The sequence below is a fragment of the Mesoplodon mirus genome, assembly GCF_964341445.2.
Source record: "Mesoplodon mirus genome assembly, chromosome: 6".
Lineage (NCBI taxonomy): Eukaryota > Metazoa > Chordata > Mammalia > Artiodactyla > Ziphiidae > Mesoplodon > Mesoplodon mirus.
Window position 1 is genome coordinate 134,680,623 of NC_138982.1, and position 25,054 is coordinate 134,705,676.

Genomic DNA, 25,054 nt, shown 5'->3' on the forward strand with positions numbered 1-25,054 from the left:
TTCTAGGCTAATACATCTTTAATCTTTAAAAAAAAAAGAATTCTACAAGGGAAATATATTTTTCCCTTCCCTGCAGAGTTCTCCTGAACTATTTTTCTTGGCCCAGTAAGCTCACTTCCTGTCTCAGCACACAAAGCTCTTCTTATGTACTGGGCAGATGCTGGGGTGCTGGTCCCAAATTAAGGAGAAAAGAAAGTAGGGCAGCAAAGAGAATCTCAGATGCTGTCTATGAACAGCTTAACCCCGGCCCTTGCAGAGCTCAGGCAGGGCCCAAAGGGAGAGGCATCATCCCAGCCCCTCAGGGCCCAAAGCTGTGCTGGCCAAGGAGCAAGCGGCCCCTGGGAACCCAGGAGAGACAGACAGACACAGAGACAGACAGACAGGAAAGAGACAAATCCAGGGACAGACACCGTGCGCACGTGCACACACACACACGCACGCACGCACGCACACACAGACAAGGAAGAGGGCGGAATTAACATCCAGCCAGCACTCCTCAGTCTTTTCCCAGATCCCCACCTAAGTCACTCCCACCTAAAGGAAGGCACCAAGAGAAAGGTTTTCAGAAGAATCGACTAAATGACCCCCAGGTCAGGAGTGAGTCCGAGGGCAGGTCTGTGACAGACACACACTGTCAACCAGTGAGGTGGCCCAGCCCAGACAGGCCCGGCCATTGGGGACCATCCTCACAGTGAGAGGCCAGAGCAGCCCACGCTGGCAATGGTGTGTGAACCGAGGGGTCCACCCAGCCCCCCTTTTCCCTGGGGGAGCTTACTGGGTGGGGCCTTCAAGGCCTGCCGTTCTCACCTCCAGGCCCAGCGCTCACCTGAAGTTGACCAGGCTATGGTTGTTCTGTTCGTAGGCCCGCAGGAGAAGTAAGATCTTCTGGTCTAAAGTCAGTTGAGGGTCAGTTTAGAAAGCTTCCTGGTGACCCCCGAGACCTCATACGCTCTGATCGCACCGCCCAGTCCCCGCACCCTCACCCAGGACGCTGAGAGAGGCTCCGTAGGCCCCGAGGAGCACCGCGAAGTGGCTGTTCTCGCAGACAGAGGGGCACAGCCTCACTGCCACCAACATTAGGTCCACCAGCGCTTCTGGAAGAAAAGAACAACGAGATGCCCAGCAATTCAGGGGGATGGGCACATGCAGAGTAAACGTGGAGAAGGAAGCACTTCAGCAAACACAAATGCTTGAGATATCCTTCTCTAGACAACACTGGTCTGAGGACTGTACCCGGTCCCTTCCCTGCTTTTTCCTTTTTAAAAATAAACACAACTTTGACGAGGCTGCCATCAACCTCTCCAAGCCCCCTCCCAAACTTTAAGGCAACAAAGATTTTTAAACCTAAGCATTTTTCTCCATGATTATGTTACCAAAATCTCTAATATTTCTACTCCTGCCTGAAAGCGGGGAGCCTTTCTACTTTTTCTACTGCCTGTACCAGGAACTTGGGTAAGGGTTCTCTCCAGTTCAGCAGTTTATTACAGACCAGCTCTGCAGTGATTCCTAACAGTTTGGGGATGTCAATTTTGTCTCTAAACAGGGTATGGTTTCGGGAGGGCAGGACCCCTCAGACCTCTGCCATCTCCCACAGCCTTCGCCATGCTAACGTAAACGCTCACCAAACCGACTAGGCAAGAAGCCTGGGCTGTACAAGTCCCTAGCAGGGACCCACCAACAGGGACCTTCGAACCCTTCACCCTTGATAAAAGTTTCAATCACCCCATTAACACATTTAATGCAACTAAACAATTTCTCCCAGGTGAGAAACCCCCGCTCCTAACTCCCCCTAACTCCCAGGTTTTAACGCTCACCCACGATACGGCAGAAAACCTTAAGTCTGGCTTCTGCCGGCCAGAATAGGCTCTGAAGAGAGGTCTGCGTTTGCTGTGTGACCCCAAGTCAGAGGAAACATTTCTTGAGCTTGGATTTGACAGACATGAAATATTCAGACACCGTTTGGGTAATGCTTCCTTAGCTCTGAGAACACATGAAATCCGGAAATAAGCTCCGCGTCTGAAGTGGGAGGTGGGGTAAGGAATCACCTCTGACGGGACTGCCTGGGGTTTCCTCCTCTCCAGCCGTCAGCAAAGTGGGCAGGAACAGGGAGTGCTGGGTGAGCATCACGTGGACCACCGACAGCTGAGTGAGCCGCGAGCGCGCGGCGCTTTCCGGGAGATACAGGAGCTGGACGGCAGCACAAAGGGCCTTTAAAAATGCATGGTCCTGGTACCGAAATCTAAGGGAAAACCAAAGGGAAAACTAGCTTCATAAACAATAGAAAACCTTTTTTCTCGACATCTTATCAAGGAAAACTTCCAACATGCCACACAGGCGAGAACCCTAGAGCGCACAGTCATACACCCATCACCCAGACTACCCGTGCCGCTGCAGCACACCTGCAGCATCCCACACCTCGTCGCCCGCCCATCACAGGGAGCACTTCTGACCTGGCCTACCTGCCAGGTCAGCTTCCCTCCTTCCTTCCTTTCAGCTACTCAAAACGCCCCTCCAACGGTTCAGAAGCCTTCTCATCTTAAATCCCTTTAGAACCCACTAAAGAAATGAAAGCATCATGCTCTGGAGAAAAACGTTTTTAGTCATATGTGAATATTGTTAAGAATCACTTAGCACACAGGGAACATTCTAGAAACGCAAATGAACCAGAGACTCAAAGAAATGTCGTCATGTCACGAAGGTAATCCTCCGTTGCCATTAACCTCTGACTCACCTTCACTTATTTCTCTCTCTTGGGTATTTTTCTCTGTTTCAAACTGATGAATAATCAGGGAAATGAAAATTACAGGTGCAATGAAATACCGTTTCATGACTACCTGACTGCCAAGAAGAAAGAGTCTGACCACATCAACTGCTGGTGAGGAAGCGGGGACAAAACGAACTTCCACACCATGTTACGTTAGCTTGGAGAACAAATAAAAAAATCTAGTGAGGGCTTCCCTGGTGGCACAGTGGTTGAGAGTACGCCTGCCGATGCAGGGGACACGGGTTCGTGCCCCGGTCCGGGAAGATCCCACATGCTGCGGAGCAGCCGGGCCCATGAGCCATGGCCGCTGAGCCTGCGCGTCCAGAGCCTGTGCTCCGCAACGGGAGAGGCCACAGCAGTGAGAGGCCCGTGTACCACAAAAAAAAAAAAAAAAAAAAAAATCTAGTAAAACTGGAGTTGTGCCCACATTAAGAGCCAGCAAGCGACCCCTCCCCCAGAAAATCTGGCACCTGGGCACAAGGAGACATGCAACGTTCACTGCAGGGTCGGGAGGGAGGAGGGAAGGAAAGGAGGGAGATCCTGTCCACGAGTAGGACACCGGCTGCATGAACTGGGGCACGGTCGTAAGACGGAATGCCCCACAGCAGTAAAAAGCAATGACTCGGATCTCCACGTATCAACATGGGTAACTCAAAAACTTCTGAGTGCAAACAAGGGACAACAGAGTGATACATCTGTATACAATGTCAAACTCAATAAACACTGTGGTTTACTGTTTAGAGACATACTGACATGCAACCAAAGTGTTAAACACACAGGGCCATGACAAACTCAACCTCAGAAGAGTGACACTTTGGGGCAGGGGAGGGAAAAGACGCAATTAGGGCAAATAGGGAAAACTGTCAGCACTTATTAAATCTGGGTGCTCCTGTATTGTTCTCTGCACATTTCTGGCTTTTAAAAAATATTTCAGTAAAAAAAATTATTTATTATTATTTTTTTCGGCCGTGCTGCGTGGCTTGTGGGATGTTAGTTCCCTGACCAGGGATCGAAGCCGGGTCCTTGGCAGTGGGAGTGCAGAGCCCTAACCACTGGGCCACCAGGGAATTCCCAAAAAATATTTCACTTTTTAAAGGCTGCTTCTCTCATCGCTGTTAGAAGCACACACACGTCAACGGGCAAATCATTTTCCCTCCCCAACAGTGCTGTCTCGTCTCGTCTGCCCAAAATGGGAGCAGCATCTGCTCCACCACGTCCTTTACGCTAATAACAAGCTACACCGCTGGCCCTGCACCAGCAAAGACACTCGCCGCCTTACTGAACAGCACCAAGAAAATAAATTCAACTTACTTGAGTCCAGTCTTCACAAATTTCTGCCAGTCACCAGGATCAACTTCATTAAGTGAATTCTAGGAATAAGGTAAGCAAGAAATGTATGTGGAATATCCGAATTAATTTAAAATAGACACAGAATTTAAATTACAGCCCTACAGTAAATATGGAATATAGTTATCTAAGCAATTCGCAAAAGCTTGTAGTTGCTTCTTACTCTGATTTTTTAAAATTGTTTTGTTATTTCCACTATTAGCTCTGTCTTAGCATACCTATGATCACCAAATGACCAAAAGAAAATTCCCAAGATAGTTGTGCAACTTTCCCCTTTGTCCACCATTGTGAATAGCACTGACTGATCCGCGACACACAGCGGTGCAGCCACACGTGACTGCTTAAACCCAGAGCAAGACCACTGCGCCCTAACAGGGCCGACGGAGATCCATAGTCCCTGACGTGGAGGAAAATCTCCAAACGTGGTGCATTATGTTACATCGGAAGAGTGGCTGCTCTGGGGGGAAGGGGACCAACTAGGAGAAAGCACAAGAGAGCTTTCTGGAATGATGAAAATCTTGGATAGCACAGGGGTACTTGTATCTGTCAGCACTGAACTACACACTTAAGACCTCATATTCCACGAGATGAAAACCACACCTCAATTGCAAGGAAAGGGCTGCTGGAGATGCTGATGGTGAGGAAGCTGTGCACGTGCGGGAGAAGGGGGCACGTGCCAACTCTGAGTTTCCGCCCAATTTTGCTGTGAACCTAAAACTGCTCTAAAAAGTTAAGTCTGTTAAAAAGGGGGGGGGGGGAAGCAAGAGCAAGAGAGAGAGAGAAAGAAAACAGCCAAGTCGGGTAAAGAGGGAGACCTGTCCCGAGAACACAAATCCCTAGAAGAGCAGAGCCCAGCACCCCCGGCTCCACAGCTCGGCTCCCTCACATCCCAGGAATGCTTCTCCTCCTCTTTCCTAGCTCTACGGGGTCAGGGTCCTACACGCCTTAAGTTCACAATCCTGTAACACAACACATTAAGTGCTTCAGGATGCTAATGATCTCTGTGCAAAAATGTAGCATTAAAAACAAAAGAGGGGGCTTTCCTGGTGGCGCAGTGGTTGAGAGTCCGCCTGCCGATGCAGGGGACATGGGTTCGTGCCCCAGTCCGGGAAGATCCCACATGCCTCAGAGCGGCTGGGCCCATGAGCCATGGCCGCTCGGCCTGCGCGTCCGGAGCCTGTGCTCCGCAACGGGAGAGGCCACAACAGTGAGAGGCCCGCATACGGCAAAAAAAAAAAAAAAAAAAGAAAGAAAAGAAAGGCCCCAAACAGCTAAATATTTCCAAATTTTATGAAAGCTCTAAACTCACAGAGCCAGGAAGCTCATTGAACCCAAAGCACAGAAAAGCTGAAGAAACGACGCTCAGGCATATCGCAACCATGTTGTTTAAGCAATGTAAAGAAAAAAATCCTCAAAGCAGCTGGAGAAAAAAGGCATCATGTAAAGAGAAATACAGATAAGAATGAGAGATTTCTTATCAGAAACAATGCACACCAGAAGACAGTAAAGCAACATCTTTAAAATGCCTGAAGAAAATAAAAACTGTTAACCTGGAATTTTGTACCCAGTGAAACTCTTCCTAACTCAACCTGAGGCCAGTATTACCTGATCCTAAAGCCAGACGAGGACACTGCAAGAAAGTAAAATTATAAGCTAATACCCCTCATGAACACAGATAGGAAATTTCTTGGTAAAATGTCAGCAAATCAAATCCAACACTATATAAAAATGACAACATATCATGACCAAGTAGGTTTATTCTAGGAATGCAGGGCTGGTTTAACATTCAAAAATCAGTTAATATAATTCACCCCATTAACAGTCAAAACAAAAAACAATACCATATAACCATCTCAGTAGATGCAACAAAAAAGCATTCTGACAAATTCCTGCAACCATTCCTGATAAAAGATGGCTCATCATTTCAAGGTTTGCCCTCCACCAGCCCTTCGCCTCCTAGACATGGCTCCTCTCATCCCCGACCAGGTCGAATTCACGCCACCTGGCTTGAATGTATGTGCAAACCTGGGTTTGTCTGTCTCACTGTTTCCCTTAAAAATTTAACCAGGGGCTCTAATAAGAGACACCTACCAACAGTTCGTTTAATCTTAGCAGCATCTGCTTCTCTCGATCCTGGGTACCATCATCTTGCTGGCCGCCGCTAAAGGACGCGATCAGCCACTGAACACAGGCCTCCAGCAGAGTCTTTTTCCAAGCACGCAGCTCTTCTGCCGACCCTTCCAGGACAGCCGAGACAGGGTCAGCCACAACCCAACTGCGGCAGAAGACAAAACTCAGAGTTACAGGCATGGCCCGAATCCCTCTAGCTTTAAGTATATATAATCCAGCATCACAATGGGCCGTATGAGGCAGATGCCCTGAGCCCTGGTCCCTACGCTAACTACCCAAGCACAGAGATCACAGGCTTCCCCTGCCCCTTAAGCAAACTTCAAAGACGTACCAGAACTTTTACGACTAGGGGAGACACTATTAGCACACCAGAAAAAGGATATATTGTCCAGACTTTGTCTAAATCGGGCTATCTCAGCCTCAGCACTACTGACATTTTGGGCCAGATAATTCTCTCTTTGAGAATTAGGTTTATTCTAGGAATGCAAGGCTGGTTTAACATTCAAAAATCAGTTAATATAATTCACCCCATTAACAGTCAAAACAAAAAACAATACCATATAACCATCTCAGTAGATGCAACGAAAAAGCATTCTGACAAAAAAACAACAAAAAAGCATTCTGACAAATTCCTGCAACCATTCCTGATAAAAGATGGCTCATCATTTCAAAGTTTGCCCTTTGAAATGAGGGGAGGGGGCCTGTCCTATGCATGACAGGATATTTAGCAGCACCCTTGGCCTCCACCCTCTAGCAGCCAGAAGCAACAAGCCCCCCATACCCAGATCGTGACAGTAAAAGGTGTCAGGCGTTGCCAAATGTTCCCTGGAGCGGGCAAAATCACCCCTGGTTGATAACCACGGCTCTAAGGGAATCAGAACCACCCACTTATGGAGATGAACTTGCTCCAGCCAGGATGGAAGTAGAGTTCTCGGAGGAACTGCGTTCTCCCCAACTGCACAACAGCAATGCAGCAATTTCCACTGCTTTATAACCACTACAGGGAAAAGGGAAGCTGAGACAGGGAGAGCCATTAAACGATCTGAGGCTTCATACCTCTTGTGACTGCCTGGAGCCTGAAGCAAGCGGGGCAGTCGGTCCATGAGGACACGGAGGTCCTTGGCTCTTGCAAATGGGACCAGCTGGGCCAGGATCTCCTGATGCAGCCCAGACTCTAGGGGCCCGTCAGCACTGAGAAGCCTGGTCTGCAGCGGCCTCCACAGGGCCTTCCTCAAGACAGGAATGACAGCAGAGGATACTGGGGCAGAGACAAGCAGGAGAGGGAGGTGAGCGCCGTGGAGCGCTACAACCGGCTCACAAGGGCTGGGGCTCTGTTTCAGGAAACCTGTGACCTGGGTGATGTCCCACTGGTAGCACGAGACGGACCACGGCAGGAGCTGTGATGCCACGGAAATTGGCAAATGCTACAAATCAGCCTCCCCCAAGAGCCAGTGGTTAAAACATTTACCAGCACGCCACTGGTCACCTCTCATCACTCAACCCTGACAGGGACTGCTCAGTCCCGCAGGCCCTGGGCACAGTCCCAGCTCGAGGGTCATGACGAGACGGTGAGCACCCAGGTCCTGAACTCACTCGGGAACGAGAAGAGCCCTGAGAACCACTGGCCGGAAGGCGCCCTCCTGCAGGGGCGCTCTTACTTTTTAAAAACATCTGTTATGGATGATATGAAGCTATGCAGCACAGAGGCAAAGCAGTGAGCGAAAAATCATTCATACACACGATAAAAATGAATTAAGTTGAATTGGAGGTGATCAGGAAGTGCCTTGGATCTGAAACCCAACGGGTGGAGAGAGGAGAGAGAGCGGGGCCCAGCCGAGTGCCTGAGCTCAGCACGGGCTCACCAACGCTCCCAACGGTGGGGAGAGGGAGACGGGGCAAAGGACCATCACCCGCGCCACTCCCTCGACCTAACAAGACCCAGCCGGGGCCGCTCCTTCCTTGGCCCCCAACGGCCATAGCTACCGCCCACCGCCGGCCCCAGCTTCCCGCGGATAACTCAGGGTCGATGGGAGCTCCATCCTCAGAGCTGCGTCAGACATCGGAGGAGAAACAGAACTAAACGATACCCCCAGAACGTGAAGTCCCAGGGCTTAAGGGTGGACACACAGTTCTCAGCACCCCCGGCTGCCCGAAGCCCCCCCTTCCTGTACCTCCTGCGGGGCGCGTGAAGTCTTCCCGGGTCCTGCACTGGAGGTACGTGTGGACGACAGGAAGGAAGTCGTCCAGGGCCTCCTGCAGGCAGAGCCCCAGGCTGGCCCGCCTGCACCACCGCTCAAACCGCAGCAGGTGGGGACAGCTGTGCTGCAGGAGCAGGGCCGCGGTGCCCAGGGTCACCGGCGTCCACCGGGCCAGGCAGTAGTCGAGCAGAGCGACCCCGACGGCGGGGGCCAGAGCCGGCTCTCTCTGCAGAGCCTGGAGGAGCACGGCGTCCAGCTCGTCCACGGCCAGCGTGGGCAGCAAGGCCCCCAGGTCTCTCACGTACTCGGAGGCCCGGAGGAGCTCGCCGCTCTGCAGCTGCTCCTGGGGGCGGCTGGTCAGCAGCTGGACCAGGGTCTCCCCGAGAGCGTTCAGGTGTCTCTCCTTCTGGCGGGACTTAGTGGGTCGCTGGGCCACCAGGTGGGCCTCGGGCAGGCTCAGCAGGGCCAGGGTGACCTCCCGGAGCTGGGCGCCCTCCATGTACGGGTGCAGCCCCTGCAGGGCTTCGAGCTGAGGAAGGGTCTTTGGCATCGGCGTGGCTGCGTGGGCCCTCCGGTTCTGCAGCTCTTTCAGGACGCTCTGGGTGATGGCCTCCGAGTACCTGGCCAGGAGCCCCAGCTGGCCAAGGCTCTGGAGGACTGGGGCACTGGCCACCAGCAGCGGAAGGACCCCCGCGCTGAGGTGGGCCGCCAGGAGCTTCACGAGGACGGGACTGAGGGTGTGCGGGGGAAGTGCCTGCTGCTCCAGGGCCAGGTACCAGCCCTCCAGCGTGGGGTGCTTGAGGATGGCCACGAGCACCTCCTCCAGCGTCTGAAACACAGTGACGGGGCACAGGCCTCACCCACGGCCCAGCCAGCGGCTGCCCCTGAGGAGGACGCAGAGCAGAAGGCAGCTTTCCTAAGCCACTCCAGCCTCAAGCCTAAGTCCCAGTGCCCCCCTCAGGGGTGCCCGCGGCACCCCAACCCGAGCCCAAAGCTCTAACCCCATCCTAATGCACCTCCTCCCCTGTACAACGACGGGGCCTGGACTGTGACTCAGTCAGCAACCCCCGGACCAGCAGGAATCTGATGAATGCAGCCTGAATGAATTTACCGTGCAGTGAAACTGCCCTCCACGGTCACTCGGGCAGGGCCGAGCCACGCAGAAATGCCAAAATGGGATGACGATCGATTGTCTCCTGGTTCCTCCCTAGCAGCCCTGCCCTCCTAAATAAATCTGGTTGAGGGACGTGGGTACCACCCGACCACCTGGGCAGGGCTACCCTGGCTCCGGAGAGACTCTGTGGCTGGGGAAGATGGGTAGGGGTTCAACGATCCAGAACTGAAGGTGAAACTGCGTCCACTTTCAGAAGGAGACTGGGCCTCGAGTGACCCCCTGAGAACTAGCTCTGACCCCAAGACTAGTTTCAACCACTGAGCAGAGAGCCGCTGAGTGTGCTTTGCTGGATTAGATGATGATCTGATGCAGCCTCGGTGAACACGATTCCTGGTCAATGAAGTCACCCAGTCCCCGGGGACAGAAATAAACTTTTTTCCTTATTTACTCTTCAGGAAGGCAAGAGGAGCCTATCACACCTTCCAGCTGAGCTTCCCCAAATAGAAAGAAAAACAGAAAAGCACACATCAGGAGTGCTTTGCCCAACGACTGGCTAACAGGTGGTCTTGCACCAACAAATGCCCCCCCAAGAAAGCCCCCCTTGGAGATCAAAGGAAGGGAGCCATGCGTTCGACTGTGAACTGAGGCACGTGCCTGCACCCGAACCCAGTACAACAGGTCAAACGGCAAATGGTGAGAAAGATGCGGCCTGGCCCCAGGTAAAAAGCGGACTCACGAGACTGCCAGCAGGAGAGGAAGGCTCACTCTTCCCCAGGCAGTGTGGTCGCCGCGTGTGTTCACGATGAAGGGCCCCACCCACTGCCCAGCCTTTGCTCAACACAGGCTGCAACCCTTTAAGAGGAAAAGACGCAGCCCGAGTTCTCAGGACGCTCACGGCACGGTGGGAGGGAAAGTGCTCGCAGCAGGGCCAAGTGTGAGCAGAGGAGTGACTGGAAAGACGAACGCCCCAAGTAAACCGTGCTTCTCTCGGGGTGGGTGGGGGGTGGTGCTCAGGGCCTCCTCTGGAGTTCTCTGCGTCCCCCTACTTCCCTGCAATGAACACGTACTTGCTTTTAACCGGAATGGAGGGAAAGCCAGTGGCTGTGACCTCACAGGAGAAGGCGAACCGGAAGGAGACCCAGGGAGGAAGGGTGGCGGTACCTTGTCATTGGCCAACTCCAGCGAGGCCACGGACTCCACGTCCAAAAAGAGGTCAGACTCAGCCTGCGCGGCCTGGCGCTTCTGCTGGTTCTGGGCGTCCAGCTGCTGACAGTGGATGACCAGGTGCCTGAGGAGGTCCAGGAGGAACTGCAGCAGGGGAGGCCCCGTCCTCCTGCCCAGCTGTGAGGACGAGAGACACACGACCCTCAGGCCCAGGAAGGGCTGACAGTCACCACAACACTGACTGCCGCGTCCCCCCAGGGCCAGAAGGGGCGAGTTGCCAGAAACAAGAATCAAGGAGGGAAGCAGGCTAAAATGGCAACTCCCGGTAAACTGCCAACAACCTCAAAGTCATTTGTTTTTCTTATAAAAGTTTTTTAAATTTATTTATTTTTGGCTGCGTTCAGCCTTTGTTGCTGCGCGTGGGCTTTCTCTAGTTGCAGCAAGCGAGGGCTACTCTTTGTTGCGGTGAGCGGGCTTCTCATTGCGGTGGCTTCTCTTGTTGCAGAGCATGGGCTCTAGGCGCGTGGGCTCAGTAGTTGTGGCACATGGGTTCAGTAGTTGTGGCTCGCGGGCTCTAGAACGCAGGCTCAGTAGTTGTGGCACACAGGCTCGCTAGTTGTGGCTCGCAGGCTCTAGAGCGCAGGCTCAGTAGTTGTGGTGCACAGGCTTAGTTGCTCTGCAGCACATGGGATCTTCCCGGACCAGGGCTCGAACCCATGTCCCCTGCATTGGCAGGCGGATTCTTAACCACTGCGCCACCAGGGAAGCCCTCAAAGTCATTTATTAATAAGATACGTCCTCCTAAATCTTGATGAAACACACAGATTTATTTTGACCAAGATGAGGGGGAAAAGCCCACCTCAGAACCTAAACTAAGGGACTTCCCTGGTGGTCCAGTGGCTAAGACTCTGCGCTCCCAATGCAGGGGTCCCGGGTACAATCCCTGGTCAGGGAACTAGATCCCACATGCCGCACCTAAGAGTTCACCTGCCGCAACTAAAAAAGATCCCGCACGTGGCAACAAAGACCCGGAGCAGCCAAATAATTAAATCAACAACAACAACTAACAACTAACCTAGGTGGTAAACCACCTCAGGGACAGAGGCCCAACAATGAGCCGCCGACTTAAAACTTATGAAGGCAGAGGGGACGCCTGGTCGTGCCGCGGACCCGCTCAGCGTGCGAGGGGCCCCGCCCGGCCTCGGCTGCCCCAGCGACCTCGTTCAGCTGCGCGTGGCTCCCAGTCTGAGATCTGCGCCTCTGCCCCGGGGAGAGGGCACAGCACCGGGAGCCGGGGCTCCCAAACCGCGGCCCGCTCGGGGCCCTGCACGCTGGCCACTGCCCTCCCCGCGTGCGGACGAACGGGGCGCCAGTGGGGCCCCAGGCCTCCATCCACACCGTCACTCAGCGTGGACCTGACCGGCAGAAGGCCACGCTCTCTGCAGGTGGCGAAGCCAGGGAGCGGGGACAGCGCTGACCTGGCCGAAGTTCTCCACGGCGCTCCTGATGTACAGCAGCAGGTGTTTGGCAGAGCGCAGGGCCTGGTGCATCGGGAGGTGCAGGAGGGCGGCCCGCAGCCGCCCCTGGACCCCCTCGTCCAGGAGCGGGAATGCGCCCGGGCCCTGGCCCGTGTAGGCCATCTGCAGCAGGGCACTGAAGGAGGGGGCCGGGGGGTCCAGCGGAGCAGGGCTGCCCGACGTCTGCAGCGCCTGGGAGACAGCAGAAGAGGAAAGAGAAAAGACAGATCAGCACCAGGGGCAAAGGGCACAGGGTGCTAAAACAGGGACAGGGCGACACGCACAGAGGGACGTTTCACAAAAATCACCTACTGATACTAAAATCTATGGGACCCTGTGGCATTTTATTCACGTGAAGGCCCAACAAGCTCAGTCACACGTATTTTCCTAGCGTGTGTCCACGTGAGGGCACTGAGCCAGGGAGGTATTTACACGCTCTGGAGAACAGGAGCCACGCGGCACAGAGACAGGATTTTAGGCACAGGAGTCACTGTGATTAATCCCTGGAAACTGGGAAATGCCACCCTGGGAAGGAGCCGGCTGGGTGAGCTGCACGCCTTCCAAAGGCCTCCCCCGGGAGGACGGGAGGATGAGAGGACGTGGCCGGATGGAAGATAAGTTCCTGAAGTCGTTCTGTCTCCAAGTGGGTCATTTCTTCTAACTTAATTCCCAAACTGCCTTCTTTATTCACCCCACGTGGCTTTTCTTGTTATAACTCCAAACACTGTTTCCTAAGGCCAGTACAACTAGGCTGCATGGTGCCCTGAAACTCAGCGGGGCTCGACCCTGGACCAGCAACAGCGTGACCCGGGAACTTGCTAGAGATGCAAATTCCCGGACCCACCCCAGACCTGCTGAATCACACGCCCAGAGACCACGTCTAAACGAGCGTCTGGGGGATCCTGACACGCCCTCACGGGTGAGAACCTCCAAGTGCCTGACTCCACGGAGTGGACGCCTACACCTGGAGCATCGTGCAGCACCGCACAGACTGCTAACACCCACGGAAGCTGCTGTGTGGCTCTGACCACCTCCTGACCACGGCCTGTCAGTGGGGGAAGGCGGCGATAGCTGTGATGGGCCTGTGCTCTGGAGCCCAGAGGCCTGCCTGGATCCTGAGTCCACCACTGCCTGGGGGCGGAACTGCTCTGAACCTCAGTTTCCCCACGTGTACAAGGAGGACAGTTAAGTCCAGACCCCTCTCTGAGTTGTGAGGATTAAATGGCATAAAATATGTGTGATGCACTTAGGGATGAGGCCCTAACAAACCGCGAACATGAAATCAACACAGGCTCCGGCTACCAAGTTCATAAGAGGAAGAGGTCCTCCTGAGCTGCCTGCTTTTTCAAGCACAGCCACAACTGAGTGAACACACAAAAGCGCACACACAAAGTGAATTCTTGCTCCACCCAGCAATCCTAAGCATGCTGCATCAGAGCCAGACCTGCAGCACCCCTTTTAAGAATGCAGTCCCCAAGAGAAAATCATTTCTTTCTTTCTTTTTTCACTTTCCCGTCTAGCAGAGCGTAGCCTGCTAGCGGCCTTCAGGTCTAACCGCTGAGCACGCCAAGTCTAGGGGCTGCTGAGGTGTGCAGAAGAGGGCCGTGAGGCGAGCGCGCACAGACCACTCGGGAAGGGAGGAGGAGACCCCGCCCCCAACCCCAGCCTCAAAGCCCAAACGTGCAGCCAGCGGCGAATTCAGTTCTGCTGCATCGCGGAGCCCCGAGGGGCCTCGTCACATTAGCTGAGCGGCAGAGACACCACGTGCCTTCCTCTCCTACTCTGGGGAAACGAGAAGGCGAAGACCGTTCACCCTGTGAAGCTGTGAAAGCTACACAGCTGGGGTACAGCCCGCCATGGCCCACAGGGAGGAACCTCCGGGGCTTTCTAGGTTACCGCAGGAGTGGTGGTCGCCGCAGCTCACCAAGGCCTCCCGGGCTGGCTCCGGGATCCAGAGGCTGTAGTATCTGTTGAACCTGGACAGCTGACGGCAGCAAGGTGGGAGCGGAGGCTCCAACTTGTCGTAGGACTGAAGCAGAAGACACAGAGCCAGCGGGTCTCTCTGGGTGTGGAGGAGGTCCGTCAGCACCCCTGTCAGATACGCCACGATGCTTTCTCCTGCAAAGGAGGGAGACACGGCTGGGAGAGGCTTGCGGGGACCGCCCTTCTGTGACCCATCAATAACACCAACTCCCACCCATATCCAAGACCCAGAAAGAGTCATGACCATTCTGCAAGCGATCACACAACCACGCTGGAAGGCAGATGCTACCACTGCAGACCATGCCAGACTTTTATTAAACATACAGCACACAGTCAGACTTGGGGTGCTGAGGCCCAGAAGTGGAGAGCCAGGCACCGAAGAGGTGAGGCCAAGGCCACCCGGGACAGGGACTTGCTTGGTGCAAACCAATCCATTTCCACTTCCTTGGCACACAAGCCTCCCTTGCAGTTAGGCTGGGACCACACGACTCGCTTAGCCACTTCCAGGCCTGGCCAGAACACCTCCGCTTGACTGTCCACTCTCCCTTCCTCTTCCACAGTGACCTTGGAAGCCATATGTTGAGATGGCACAGCTACAGGATGGGAGCAGCCAGGATCCCTGAGCTACCTCCTGGACAACAGCCACCCAGGAGAGCACCTGACCTGTCCTGGACTATGACACAGTCGAGAGACAGACCTTTATTCCTTAAACCACTGACGCACTGGGGCGTGCGTGTTACTGCAGCAAAGCCTGAGCAATCCTGACTAATTACACCACTGCGATCTGTGAGTGCTTTCTCGGGTCTATGCTGCCTGGATAGCCAGTAAGGATGAAGGACTTGCACCTTAGCATCAAGATATCAAGAATAAAGACTGAAGAGAAAATACCGGTGTTACAGCAGGTGTCTGTGCAGCCACGCAAACACGTTATTTCAGACTCATCCGTCAAACGACCATTTCCCAACAGCCTAGCCAGCCTCTAGGTTCCTACCCCTGTACACTTAGTTCTACCAGCTGTGCAGCTATCACTTCGGTGGGTCTGAACCCTGGCTGCCTTGGGTTTTCAGCAATTATTTCCAAAGCCCTTGGAATCCCACCTCCTACCCCACAGAGGCCCAGCTGGCCTGATGCAGCCAGAACATCCTCACTACACACAGGTACCTGCTTCACTTTCTGTTCCAAGGAGCAACTTATTCCTGGCTTCCAGGGCAGCGGGGACCACAGCACTGAACGGGAATGTGAGCAGGATCATGTCTTCATTCAGTAAGAATCCAACCTCCTCATCCAAGCCTTCGCTGCCCTCCACCAGGACATCCACCATGTCGAGAACATCTGAGGCAGAAAGTTGGGTATCAAGGCCAGGCAAGAGGTGCCAAAGGAGTCTACTGCAAGAATCCCACAGGTAGGGCAAGCAAGAGAACGTGTGCAAAAAGAGGAAAAAATAAAAGCTAAACTTCTCTTGGGGGAAAATGCTTAGTGTAATGTTTGATTCTAAACAAATAAGGGCATTATCTATAAAATCTTAAGATCTCTGCCAGACAAAATGCAGGACTATCCAGCTCAGGTGATAACAGGTTGAAGTTTCCTCGCGTGACACTGAGAAGCCCAGAAACTTTAACCTGGATAGTCATGGAAATAAGCCAAAATCTGAGAAGCCACAGAGCATAAGGGTTGATGCACAGACTAGGGCCAGAGTGCCTGAAGTCAAATCCTGACTTTGCTACATCCTCGCTGTGTGAGGCTGAGCAGATTGCTTAACCTCTCTGTGCCTCAGCTGCCTTGTCAATACATAAAATGAGGATAATCTCCCCCAACTTGGGGTTGTTTATGAGGTTACGTGAACTAGGATTTATTAAGAGCTTAGAGCATGACCTGGCACAAAGTATAAACACTGCACAAATAAAAACAACGCAGCCAATAAGCCCTGTACATATTTCCTGTTACATAAACAAATAAGGGGATTTCCAATTCCAGAGGCGGCTGATCTCTGATGCAAAGAAATGGGACGTCTGCCCTCCGCACAAGGCTTCAGTGCAATTCTGTTTTGCCTCTAATACGCCACCGAGGCTGGCTCTTCAGAAGCCCGAGGAGCGCGGGGAGCGGCACCCACCGTCAATGTGGGAGATGGGAATGCTGACATCATCGGCGTCCTGCCGCGTCACGGAGGCCTGCAGGGCGCTGGCTTCCTGGACAAAGTCAGACGCTTTGTCCGTGTATGAATAGGGATTCGCCACCAATGTCAGGAGAACCTGAGCATTAGAGTCAAGTAGGAAATACTTAGATGGTCACACGTGAAATGAAAAATGCCCCCAAATGTCGCAGGTAAGATAAAGGGAAGAGCAAAAACCTTAACAGGCCTTCAAAGAACAACAGTTTTTCTGCGAAGTTTTTTTAAAAAAACTTTTTGTTGTAGAATGTTAAAAAATATCTCCTTTTCGCATCAGACTATTGCTTTTAATACTGCTCTTAGTGTACCACTAACCCCTCCTACAAAAACAAACGCCCAAAAGGAAGTTAACAGCACACAGGAATATAGTCCCATTTTACAGATTCTAAAACTAAATAGTTCTGACAACTCAGCAAGAATTAGGAAGTGAGTCAGGAGGAGAGGCCTCTGGGCTCTGGCACATCAGAAATGCCTTCATTATACAGAGGATCACTTAGTACGTCGTCCCGAACATGCTTCTTTACGTGGGAAATACGTGCTCACGCGTTCCAAAAACTGAATCACGGCCTCCTTGTTCTCCTCCGCGGTGTCATCCAGGTGCTCCAGCCACAGCTCCAGCTCCTGCCAGGTGTGCTCAAACACCCCTGTGTCCCGCAGGATCTGAAAAGTCAGGGAAGAACCCGCTTTCCGTGGGTCCTCTGAGACCCACGGGGCACAGAGCGGGTAAATGTTCCATCCAGTTTTACCCTAAAAGCTACGCTTCAGAACAACACCCACTGTTCAGGGAAATGAGGAAAAGAGGTCTCCCTGGGCTCGATCAAGGAGAACGCAGTCCCTCGTCTCGCTGCTGCTTATTCCTCTCCTTCAACTCCTAAACGATAAAAAGGGAAAATATCCCGGGGCTACTTGAATGTCTGCTTTTCAACCTGGGACTTGACTCCTCCCAGCCACTCAACCCTCAGCCTGCATGAAATTCTCCAAGACAGTGACCCAGTCAGGCCGAATCATCTCAGTGTGGCTTCTCAAGACCCAGGCCTGGGCCGGAAGCACCAGCTTAGTTCTGTTCTAAGGGAGCAGAACTTGTAGCGAGGCAGCACCTGGTGAAATGACGTCCCCAAATGGCCCGACGACACAACTCGGGGTCTCAGCAGCCCCTCGGCACGAGCCCTGCACAGAGTGCTCCGAGGGAGAGCCTGACGCGCCATTCCACCCACATGCAGGGAGTGATCGTGAAATCACACCTGCACAACCTTGTAGACGTCACAACCTAGACTTTCGCGTCCTCCAAGCAGCTCAGGCAAGGCTGAAGGGTGGCAAGACTACTCGCACTTCAAAGGTAAGATCTCTGTACCCTAAATACAATGCATGTGATTTTTCTAGCAACCCGCCCGGCCCCAGCCCTGACCGGGATGTCTGCTGCCCAGTGGAACCAAGGAACTAGATTCCCTAGCGCTGCAGCAAGACCTGACGTAGCCCTGGAAAATGAGTTCAAGTGTAAGAAAGAAGAGATGCCAACAAACTCCTCACTCCCTTCCGCTGACTCTGGCGACACCTGTGCTGTGGGTGACGGCTACGGTCAATCGCCAGGGCCCCGGAGAAGGCTGAGTCTGGAGCTGAGGGAAGAGGCATCACCTATTAAATTGCTCCCCAGAGGGCCGAAATCTCATGTTTACTGAGTCTAGAATGTGCCAGGCATGGCCTACTATTTGATCACACGTAACCTCGCTTGCAACCCTACGGTTTTGTTATTCCCGTTCACCACAGAAAAACTAAGTTCAGAGAGGTTAAGCGATTTGTCCAGTGCCACCCAGGAACGGCAGAACCAGGACTCAAACCTTGGAACAGGACTTCAAAGTGCCCGCTTTTCCCATTTCACCAGGTTGCCTCTTGGGAACACAGCCAGGTTAAGACAGAATACATTAAAACTGCCATAAAACCTTCTGTTTTTAAATTGTAACAGTCTTAATACATCCTTAAGTCAACAACTGTTGACTAAGCATCTACTATAAGGAAGACTGTACAAAACGCTTCTAGAACTAGGTGCTGGTAGAAAAGGCTCACCTTCACGATCAGAAGTTTGGTTGATGACTTGAGATGCGAATGGCTACTGGTCACAAACATCTTCATCAGTAAGTAAAACACGGATCGTTTTCCTCCAATAATTTCTGCATCTGGGCCTTCCTGGAGTTTGAACGATAGAATATGATAAATGGAACAAAGGCCACTGCTTGCTGAGCGAACAGGTACTGCGTGCCCAGTGTTCCTCCCGGCCTCTCATCTCATCTCATTTTAACCACCACGCGGCAAGCCCGCCGGGATGCTATACACGAGGAACCACAGGAGTTAGGAGCTCCTCCCACACCCCGGAGAGCAGCTGTAGTTAACAACAGTCACAGCAGGAAGCACGGGGGCCCTTCAGGGGCTTCACATACGCTAACTCACGTTGTCCTCCCAACAAGCCTGCGGTGGGGACAATCGTCACCCCCATTTCACATGTGCAGACACTGAGGCACAAGGAGGTAACGGCTGTTTAATGACCGAGGTGGGACTCAAGCCCAGGAGCCCTGGCGCAGACGCAGCACTGGCTGGCGGGAAAACACACCACCCAGGGCTGCCTGACTCCGTCCAACGCCACGCTTGCTGCATTTCAGCAAGATGCCGGCGCGGATATAATCGGCCTTCTCCTTACACATAAGCAAGCCTCTTAACAAAGGCTTCTGGGCTTTGAACACGTGGAGCTCCAGATTCCCAGCCCAGACTCCGATGCATCTGTGTCTCCCTGGAGTGTCCCCGCAGCCCCGATCTGAGCACGTGAGGGCTACCGTTCACAAAGCCCAGCAGACCCATCGTATGAGCAAAAAACGAAGCATGGGATATAAACTCATATGTTAATACCAGTTCTTTCAAGGTAAGAGGCCTCTGTTCCCTTTCCAACTAAATCGTCAAGACCCCAATGGCCCAGTTCAGCTGGGGTAAAAAACTAAACACCCCAGACTCATCCATCATCTCACTGGGGTCCTGGCAGTGACCTCACGGGGGTTGTCAAGTTGAGAGCAGGGTCTGGGCAACACTGCCTGGGTCCAATCCTGGATCCCCTACTTACGGCTGGGACCCCACAGAAGTCTCCTAACCACTCTGCACTCCAGCTGTCTCGTCTGTAAGTGGTGATAAATGAGATGATACATAGCACACTTGTGCCAAGCCTGGCATTCAGTAAGTTCTCAGTGAGAACTATCCCCAACTATGAGGCAGGTGAACCTTAGAAAGAGGTCTTAGGGGAACACAGAGATCCCAGTGCCATGGTGTTTTTCTACCTTTCTGGACACATCACCTCTGAAAGTGCCAGTGTATGTTTCCGCACTACTGGTTCCATACAAGAACCCAAAGAAGACGTTAAGTCATTAAAACAAGTCATCTGAGCCACTGAGAAACACACTCAGACAATGCTTAATTTGGCCTGGTCATTTTCCCTCTTTGGATAGAAGTGACATAGCGTCCTGTGTTTAAATACAGAGGTAGGTATCTGTTACATCTTGAGTTCCCTTTACGATTCAACATTATGTTCTCCAGAAATCCTAGGAGACATTATCAAAGACACAGAAAACAACGCCAGCAATCTTGACGGATTTTTCCACCAGCCTCAACCCTCTCGTGGCTTGGTGTCTATTCCCATCTCTGTCTTCAGTCCTTCCAGGATGAGGACAAAGGAGAAGGAAATGTATTTTGTTTATTTCCAAAAGGGTTTTTAAAGGACACGAAAAATGTAAAAGAGTCAAGAGAAAAAAAGTAAAAGAAACTCCCAGCACCCAGCAATAATATATTTTCAGTAAGGATAGCTAAGCACCTTACTTTGCAAAGCAAAGAAATTCCTGGTTCACAAATCAGGACCTGGCCTCTGCTCTAGAGGCTTCTCTCTAAAAAGAGAACCGTCAACGTCTTCCTTCGCAACCAGCAGTCAGGGTTCTGATGCAGCTAGAAATTCCCAGGCCAGAAAGCCGACAAGCCTGCAGGTGAGCTAACAACAAAGGTGGGGTCCCGGCCTCCTACCTGGGCCTTTAACCACAGAAACTTGCTGGCGGGCAGTACCAGGGCCACCTTGAGAAGAAGGTGCTGCAGGGTGACAGGCACCTCCTCACGCAGGCCCTCCTCTGAGATGACTCCTGTGGGTGGGAAAGAGGAAGACAGATGAGACGTCGGGGGGTGGGGGGCGGGCACAGGGGCCCAGCTACTGCCGCCCTGGCCACGAGGACGGGACAGGGAACTGTCCAGGGAACTAGGCAGAAGACGTGGGGTTCTGCCCGTCCTTGTCCTGCGGTCACCCTCACACAGGCTGTGCCCACTCTCCTGCCCACACACCTCACGGACACATCCCCCCCTCCCAAGGTCTATCCAAATCCTTCACCAAAGAGTTGGGGTGCTGTCTGCCCCTCCCTGCACTCGGCCCACAGTGACCTCCTCCTACAGCTCAAAGCCCCCCGTGCACACTGCCCTCCAGGTACAGTCTCTCGTGAGTGTGACCCCTGGTGCAGGGCACAGGCCTTGCTCCCTAGACAGCAAGCATCTTGCGCACAGCCTGAGGCCGCCTGGGTCCAAGAAAGGGTCCTCAGCCTCTGGCCTGATTTCTGGGTTAATCCTTTGCTTGGGAAGGACGTGGTACCAAATGTTAAATGGCCACTTTATAGTAAATCTCATATTCTCACAGCAAGAGAACTTTTTGCCTTTAAACCATCAAGAAGTTAATTACAGCTTTTTGAATAGGATTATTTCAGTAGCTTATATAAATTCCAAGAATGATATTTCCGCAAGTCTTCCTCCGTAGGCCCAATCACAAAGTCAGTTTTATTAGACAAACTTTTCCATCAAGGAAACGGGGCCAGACAAGCATAATGTTACTTTTACAAGATGTGGTTTGAACGTCACTGGGTAAAATATGAGTAACTATGTCCGAAGTGCCTGTGCATGAACGGGACCTCCTTCTAAGGGGCTCTCATTTCTGCACCCCTCTTCCTTTGCAAAGAGGCTTTAGAATTAACATCACATAACCTCATCTGTCTATCACCCATGGCAGGCAACTCAGCCTGGCTGGCTTCTCCCTTCTCTCTTGATGTTGCCAAGTGTGCATCTGATATCTCCTTAAGGAGGACCAGCTACTTAAAAAACACTGGTCCGGATGAAAACACCAGGCTGGTGGATCACACACGCCGGCCACAATGCCCAGCAGCCTTCCCAGTCCTCGGCTCCGGAGCGTCTGCTCCAGTGTATCCGCACTTCCTTCACCCCCACCGGCAAGGCCAGCGGAGGGGCGCCCCCCATCCCTCGAGACGCACCTCTCAGGAGCTTGCTGAAGTCGAAGTTGTACTGCGTGACCACGTGCGGGACCACCTCCTGGTAGAGGCAGATGACCTGGAGCAGGACGGCTTTCAGAAGAATGGTTTCTGCATCATCTGAACCAGAATTAAACAGCCTGAATCAGGAAACGCACTTGTTCTCTGCCCTCAATCAGTGAGCGATCGAACCACCCGGGACCCATCCCGGTCAACTGCGTGTGGAACGCTGAGGCTGCGGACAGATCCCCACGGAGCGAGATTTAAGGAGTCAACGTGGTCAAAGTCAAAGCGGTTCACACAGGCTGGGTCTAAATCCCGATTTCACCGCTGTGAACTTGGACAGGGTGAAGCTACTCTGTCTCTCTGTGCTTCAGCGTCCTCGTCTGAAAAATGGGGACACGCAGCAGTGCCTACCCCTCCAGGGCCGCGTGAGGATGAAACAGGACAGAGATATAAGACGTGAAGCCCACCGCTTCACCGGTGACAAGGTCTGAGTCAACACATCTTACTTCCAGGGGGACCGTGTAGCCCACCGCTCTCCGCAGAACAAAAGAGGGGCCTCCTCCCTCACGGAAAGGCCAGAGCACATCGCGCTCATCATCCAAGTTTTTGGAGAGACACGGTGCTTGCATAAATCTTGGGCACATTTCTAACAGATGTTAAAACTCAATGTACAAAAACAAAAAACAAAAAACAAAAAAACAACTCAATGTACAATGCCATGCTCATTCTTCTCCCTAAGCAAAGAAGGACACAGGATTCATTCAGAGCCAGAGAGGCCTTCACAAGTCCCTCGAGACCAGCCCCCCTGGACAGGAGGCTCCCAGGCTGCCTGTGTTAGTGGTATCTGCAAACAGAAGAGGCCCCTCACCGCTCTGGGGAGCCACGCAGGTAGCAGGGGTCCTGTTGCCCCTTTTCTTTGCTTTGTCGTCATCCTGTTCTGTCTCCTGCTTCCTAAGTGACTGCCAGACCCACACGATGGCGTTCAGATCTGGTAAAATCTAAAAGGGAAAACAAAGAAACAGAAAATCAGTCACGTTAAAAGGAAGAGAAACAAAGGAACTGAACCTACTAAGGAGGAGAAGCAAAGAACAGAGGAGAGGGGCCAGCACGTGCAAGTGTGTGTGTGTGTGACCGAAAGGGGTCCCGGCCTCTGGCAGCTCTGTTTTGGGGTATAATTCCCAGAACTGAACACTGTAAGAATGTGGTGAAAACACAAGCACCGATCATTAAAACAAACCCCTGAAGACTTGTTCACTGGAGCCGGACACTGGGAACCAAGAAACTGCTCCTTACGACCGGCTGGGGGTACCCAGCCCAGCAAGCCCTTGGCTCTTCCGGGCAGCCACCCAGTCTGCGGACGCCTGGCCTCCCTGCTCACCAGACCGAGCCCCAGGGAGGAAGTAGCAGGCTACCCATCACTGCAGCCCCAGTCCTGATGAGACCTGAGTCCCAGGAGCACCCCAACCCCCTCCCTTCACTTTGCACCCGCCCTCTGGGCCCCCAAGCTCGCCTTTTCCCTCTAGTGTGCTCGCCTGCGACCCCTGTGAGCAAAGCCCAAGCCTGGCTCCCGGGCCTACCTTGCTCAGGGCTTCTCTGAAGAGCCGCACGAAGTCCTCCATCATCGCGGCCGTGTACACGCCCGACTCCTGCCAGGCCCCTTTATTCAGGCAGTAGTCAATGGTCTTTAAGGCTCTCTTCAAAATGACGGAAATAAGGGATAAAGCTGTGTGTTTCACTGATTTGCTGTCCAGCTGGGAAGAAAAAGAGGTAAATCCACAAGTGTCTTCGGGCTGCACTGGTGGACACAGAGCACCCAGGCCCCGGCCCTCCCCAGGAGCCCGCCGGACCTCTGTGCTGTGCAGAGGTGGCCCGGGGACCCTGCCCGCTTCACCTCCTGCAGATGTGACCTCAGCAGGTGCCGGGAGCACAGTTACTAAAGGTGGCGTCCGATAGTTATTCTTAACTGCTGTTCCACAGTCTGTTTTTGGTAAAGTCTTCCCTGACCACCACTCGGCTCCACAGATTACCTGCCTCGACAACAGCCGAGATCCCACCGGGACCCGACCGGCCTCTCCACTTATCGTCAGGTGGAGAGGTGACGGGCAAGGGCACCAGGCACCCGAGTCCGGCCAGCCACCTCTAGGAGCACAGCCTCCACCCCAGGCCTCCCACATCCAGACTCTCTACCTGGATTCAGACAGCCAGGAGGGCCTTCAAAATCCTCACTCGCTGAAGAGGTTCAAGAACCTGTGCTATTACCACAAAGGGGGAAAGGCTAGGCCCTGGCCAGTGGCAGTATGTCCCTGGGCCAGCAGCAGCGAGGATGTCTCCTGGGCACTCGAGAGACACGTTCGATCTCAGGCCCAGCCCAGCCCAATGCCATCAGCCCCGGGTGACTCCCAAGTACAGAGAAGTCCGGGGAGCACCAGCTGGGATGCTGCAGCTTTACAGTCACGTAGAAACAAGAAGGTTTTCTGACGGGCCTTCAGTTTAATAACACCCCAGGCCCCCAGCGCTCCAGCTGGCTGGCGTCTCATTTTACATGGACATTGTACGCTAAAGCAGCGCTACATTAAATGTCTTAAACCAATAACCACGCCCAACCCGTCATCACTTCAAAGGCAGGACCCAAACGAGTGTTACACCCACCAGCTTGGAGCGCAAAGCTCAGTCCACAGCCTGAGACCCTGTCTCCAAACACGTTCTTGCTTCCTGCTTCTAAAACGAGCTCACTCTTTTCTTTCTTTCTTTCTTTTTTTTTTTTTTGTGGTACGCGGGCCTCTCACTGTTGCGGCCTCTCCCGTTGTGGAGCACAGGCTCCGGACGTGCAGGCCCAGCGGCCATGGCTCACGGGCCCAGCCGCTCCGCGGCACGTGGGATCTTCCCGGACCGGGGCACGAACCCGTGTCCCCTGCATCGGCAGGCGGACCCTCAACCACTGCGCCACCAGGGAAGCCCTCACTCTTTTCTTTCTGATCTGAAATGCACGCCATTAAAATTCTGCAGATAACACCGTAAAGAATACGACAAAAACGTCATTAAAAAACCCCACGCACTCCTAAGTCCACCCCCCAGACACACCTGTCTCTGGTGTCACTTGTACGAACACACTGTCACAGCTCAGAAAGCGCCAGTGACGAGAAGGCGAAGCTGTGGCTTCCCCTCCGCTGGCCCTGGGCCTGCACAGGACGGCAGCCTCGGCAGAAGAGGAGGCCATGAGCTCTCCCCAACCCAGGGCCACCCCGTCCAGTGGATGCAACACCCCCTAGGGGCACAACCCCTCTCTCCTGAAACAGCGTGACAGGGAGCGAGACAGCCTTTTATATCCCAGACTGGGGTA

The 25,054-nt window shown here is 53.2% G+C and overlaps 1 protein-coding gene across 2 annotated transcripts in view; it reads right to left on the minus strand.

The window, feature by feature from the left end:
- URB1 (URB1 ribosome biogenesis homolog) overlaps window positions 1–25,054 on the minus strand; it is a 65,962-nt gene that overhangs the window by 18,743 nt on the left and 22,165 nt on the right. For both annotated transcript variants that reach the window (XM_082625717.1, XM_082625716.1), the window contains exons 11-28: window positions 23,292–23,465; window positions 22,583–22,712; window positions 21,712–21,828; window positions 20,432–20,544; window positions 18,446–18,565; window positions 16,928–17,044; window positions 16,328–16,466; window positions 15,379–15,549; window positions 14,159–14,352; window positions 12,196–12,426; window positions 10,715–10,894; window positions 8,413–9,268; window positions 7,298–7,499; window positions 6,203–6,386; window positions 4,076–4,134; window positions 2,046–2,239; window positions 984–1,094; window positions 827–890 (exon numbers count right to left, since the gene is read on the minus strand). In XM_082625717.1, the coding sequence (XP_082481843.1) occupies window positions 827–890; window positions 984–1,094; window positions 2,046–2,239; window positions 4,076–4,134; window positions 6,203–6,386; window positions 7,298–7,499; window positions 8,413–9,268; window positions 10,715–10,894; window positions 12,196–12,426; window positions 14,159–14,352; window positions 15,379–15,549; window positions 16,328–16,466; window positions 16,928–17,044; window positions 18,446–18,565; window positions 20,432–20,544; window positions 21,712–21,828; window positions 22,583–22,712; window positions 23,292–23,465 (3,356 nt within the window). The remainder of the gene's footprint in view (window positions 1–826; window positions 891–983; window positions 1,095–2,045; window positions 2,240–4,075; window positions 4,135–6,202; window positions 6,387–7,297; window positions 7,500–8,412; window positions 9,269–10,714; window positions 10,895–12,195; window positions 12,427–14,158; window positions 14,353–15,378; window positions 15,550–16,327; window positions 16,467–16,927; window positions 17,045–18,445; window positions 18,566–20,431; window positions 20,545–21,711; window positions 21,829–22,582; window positions 22,713–23,291; window positions 23,466–25,054) is intronic.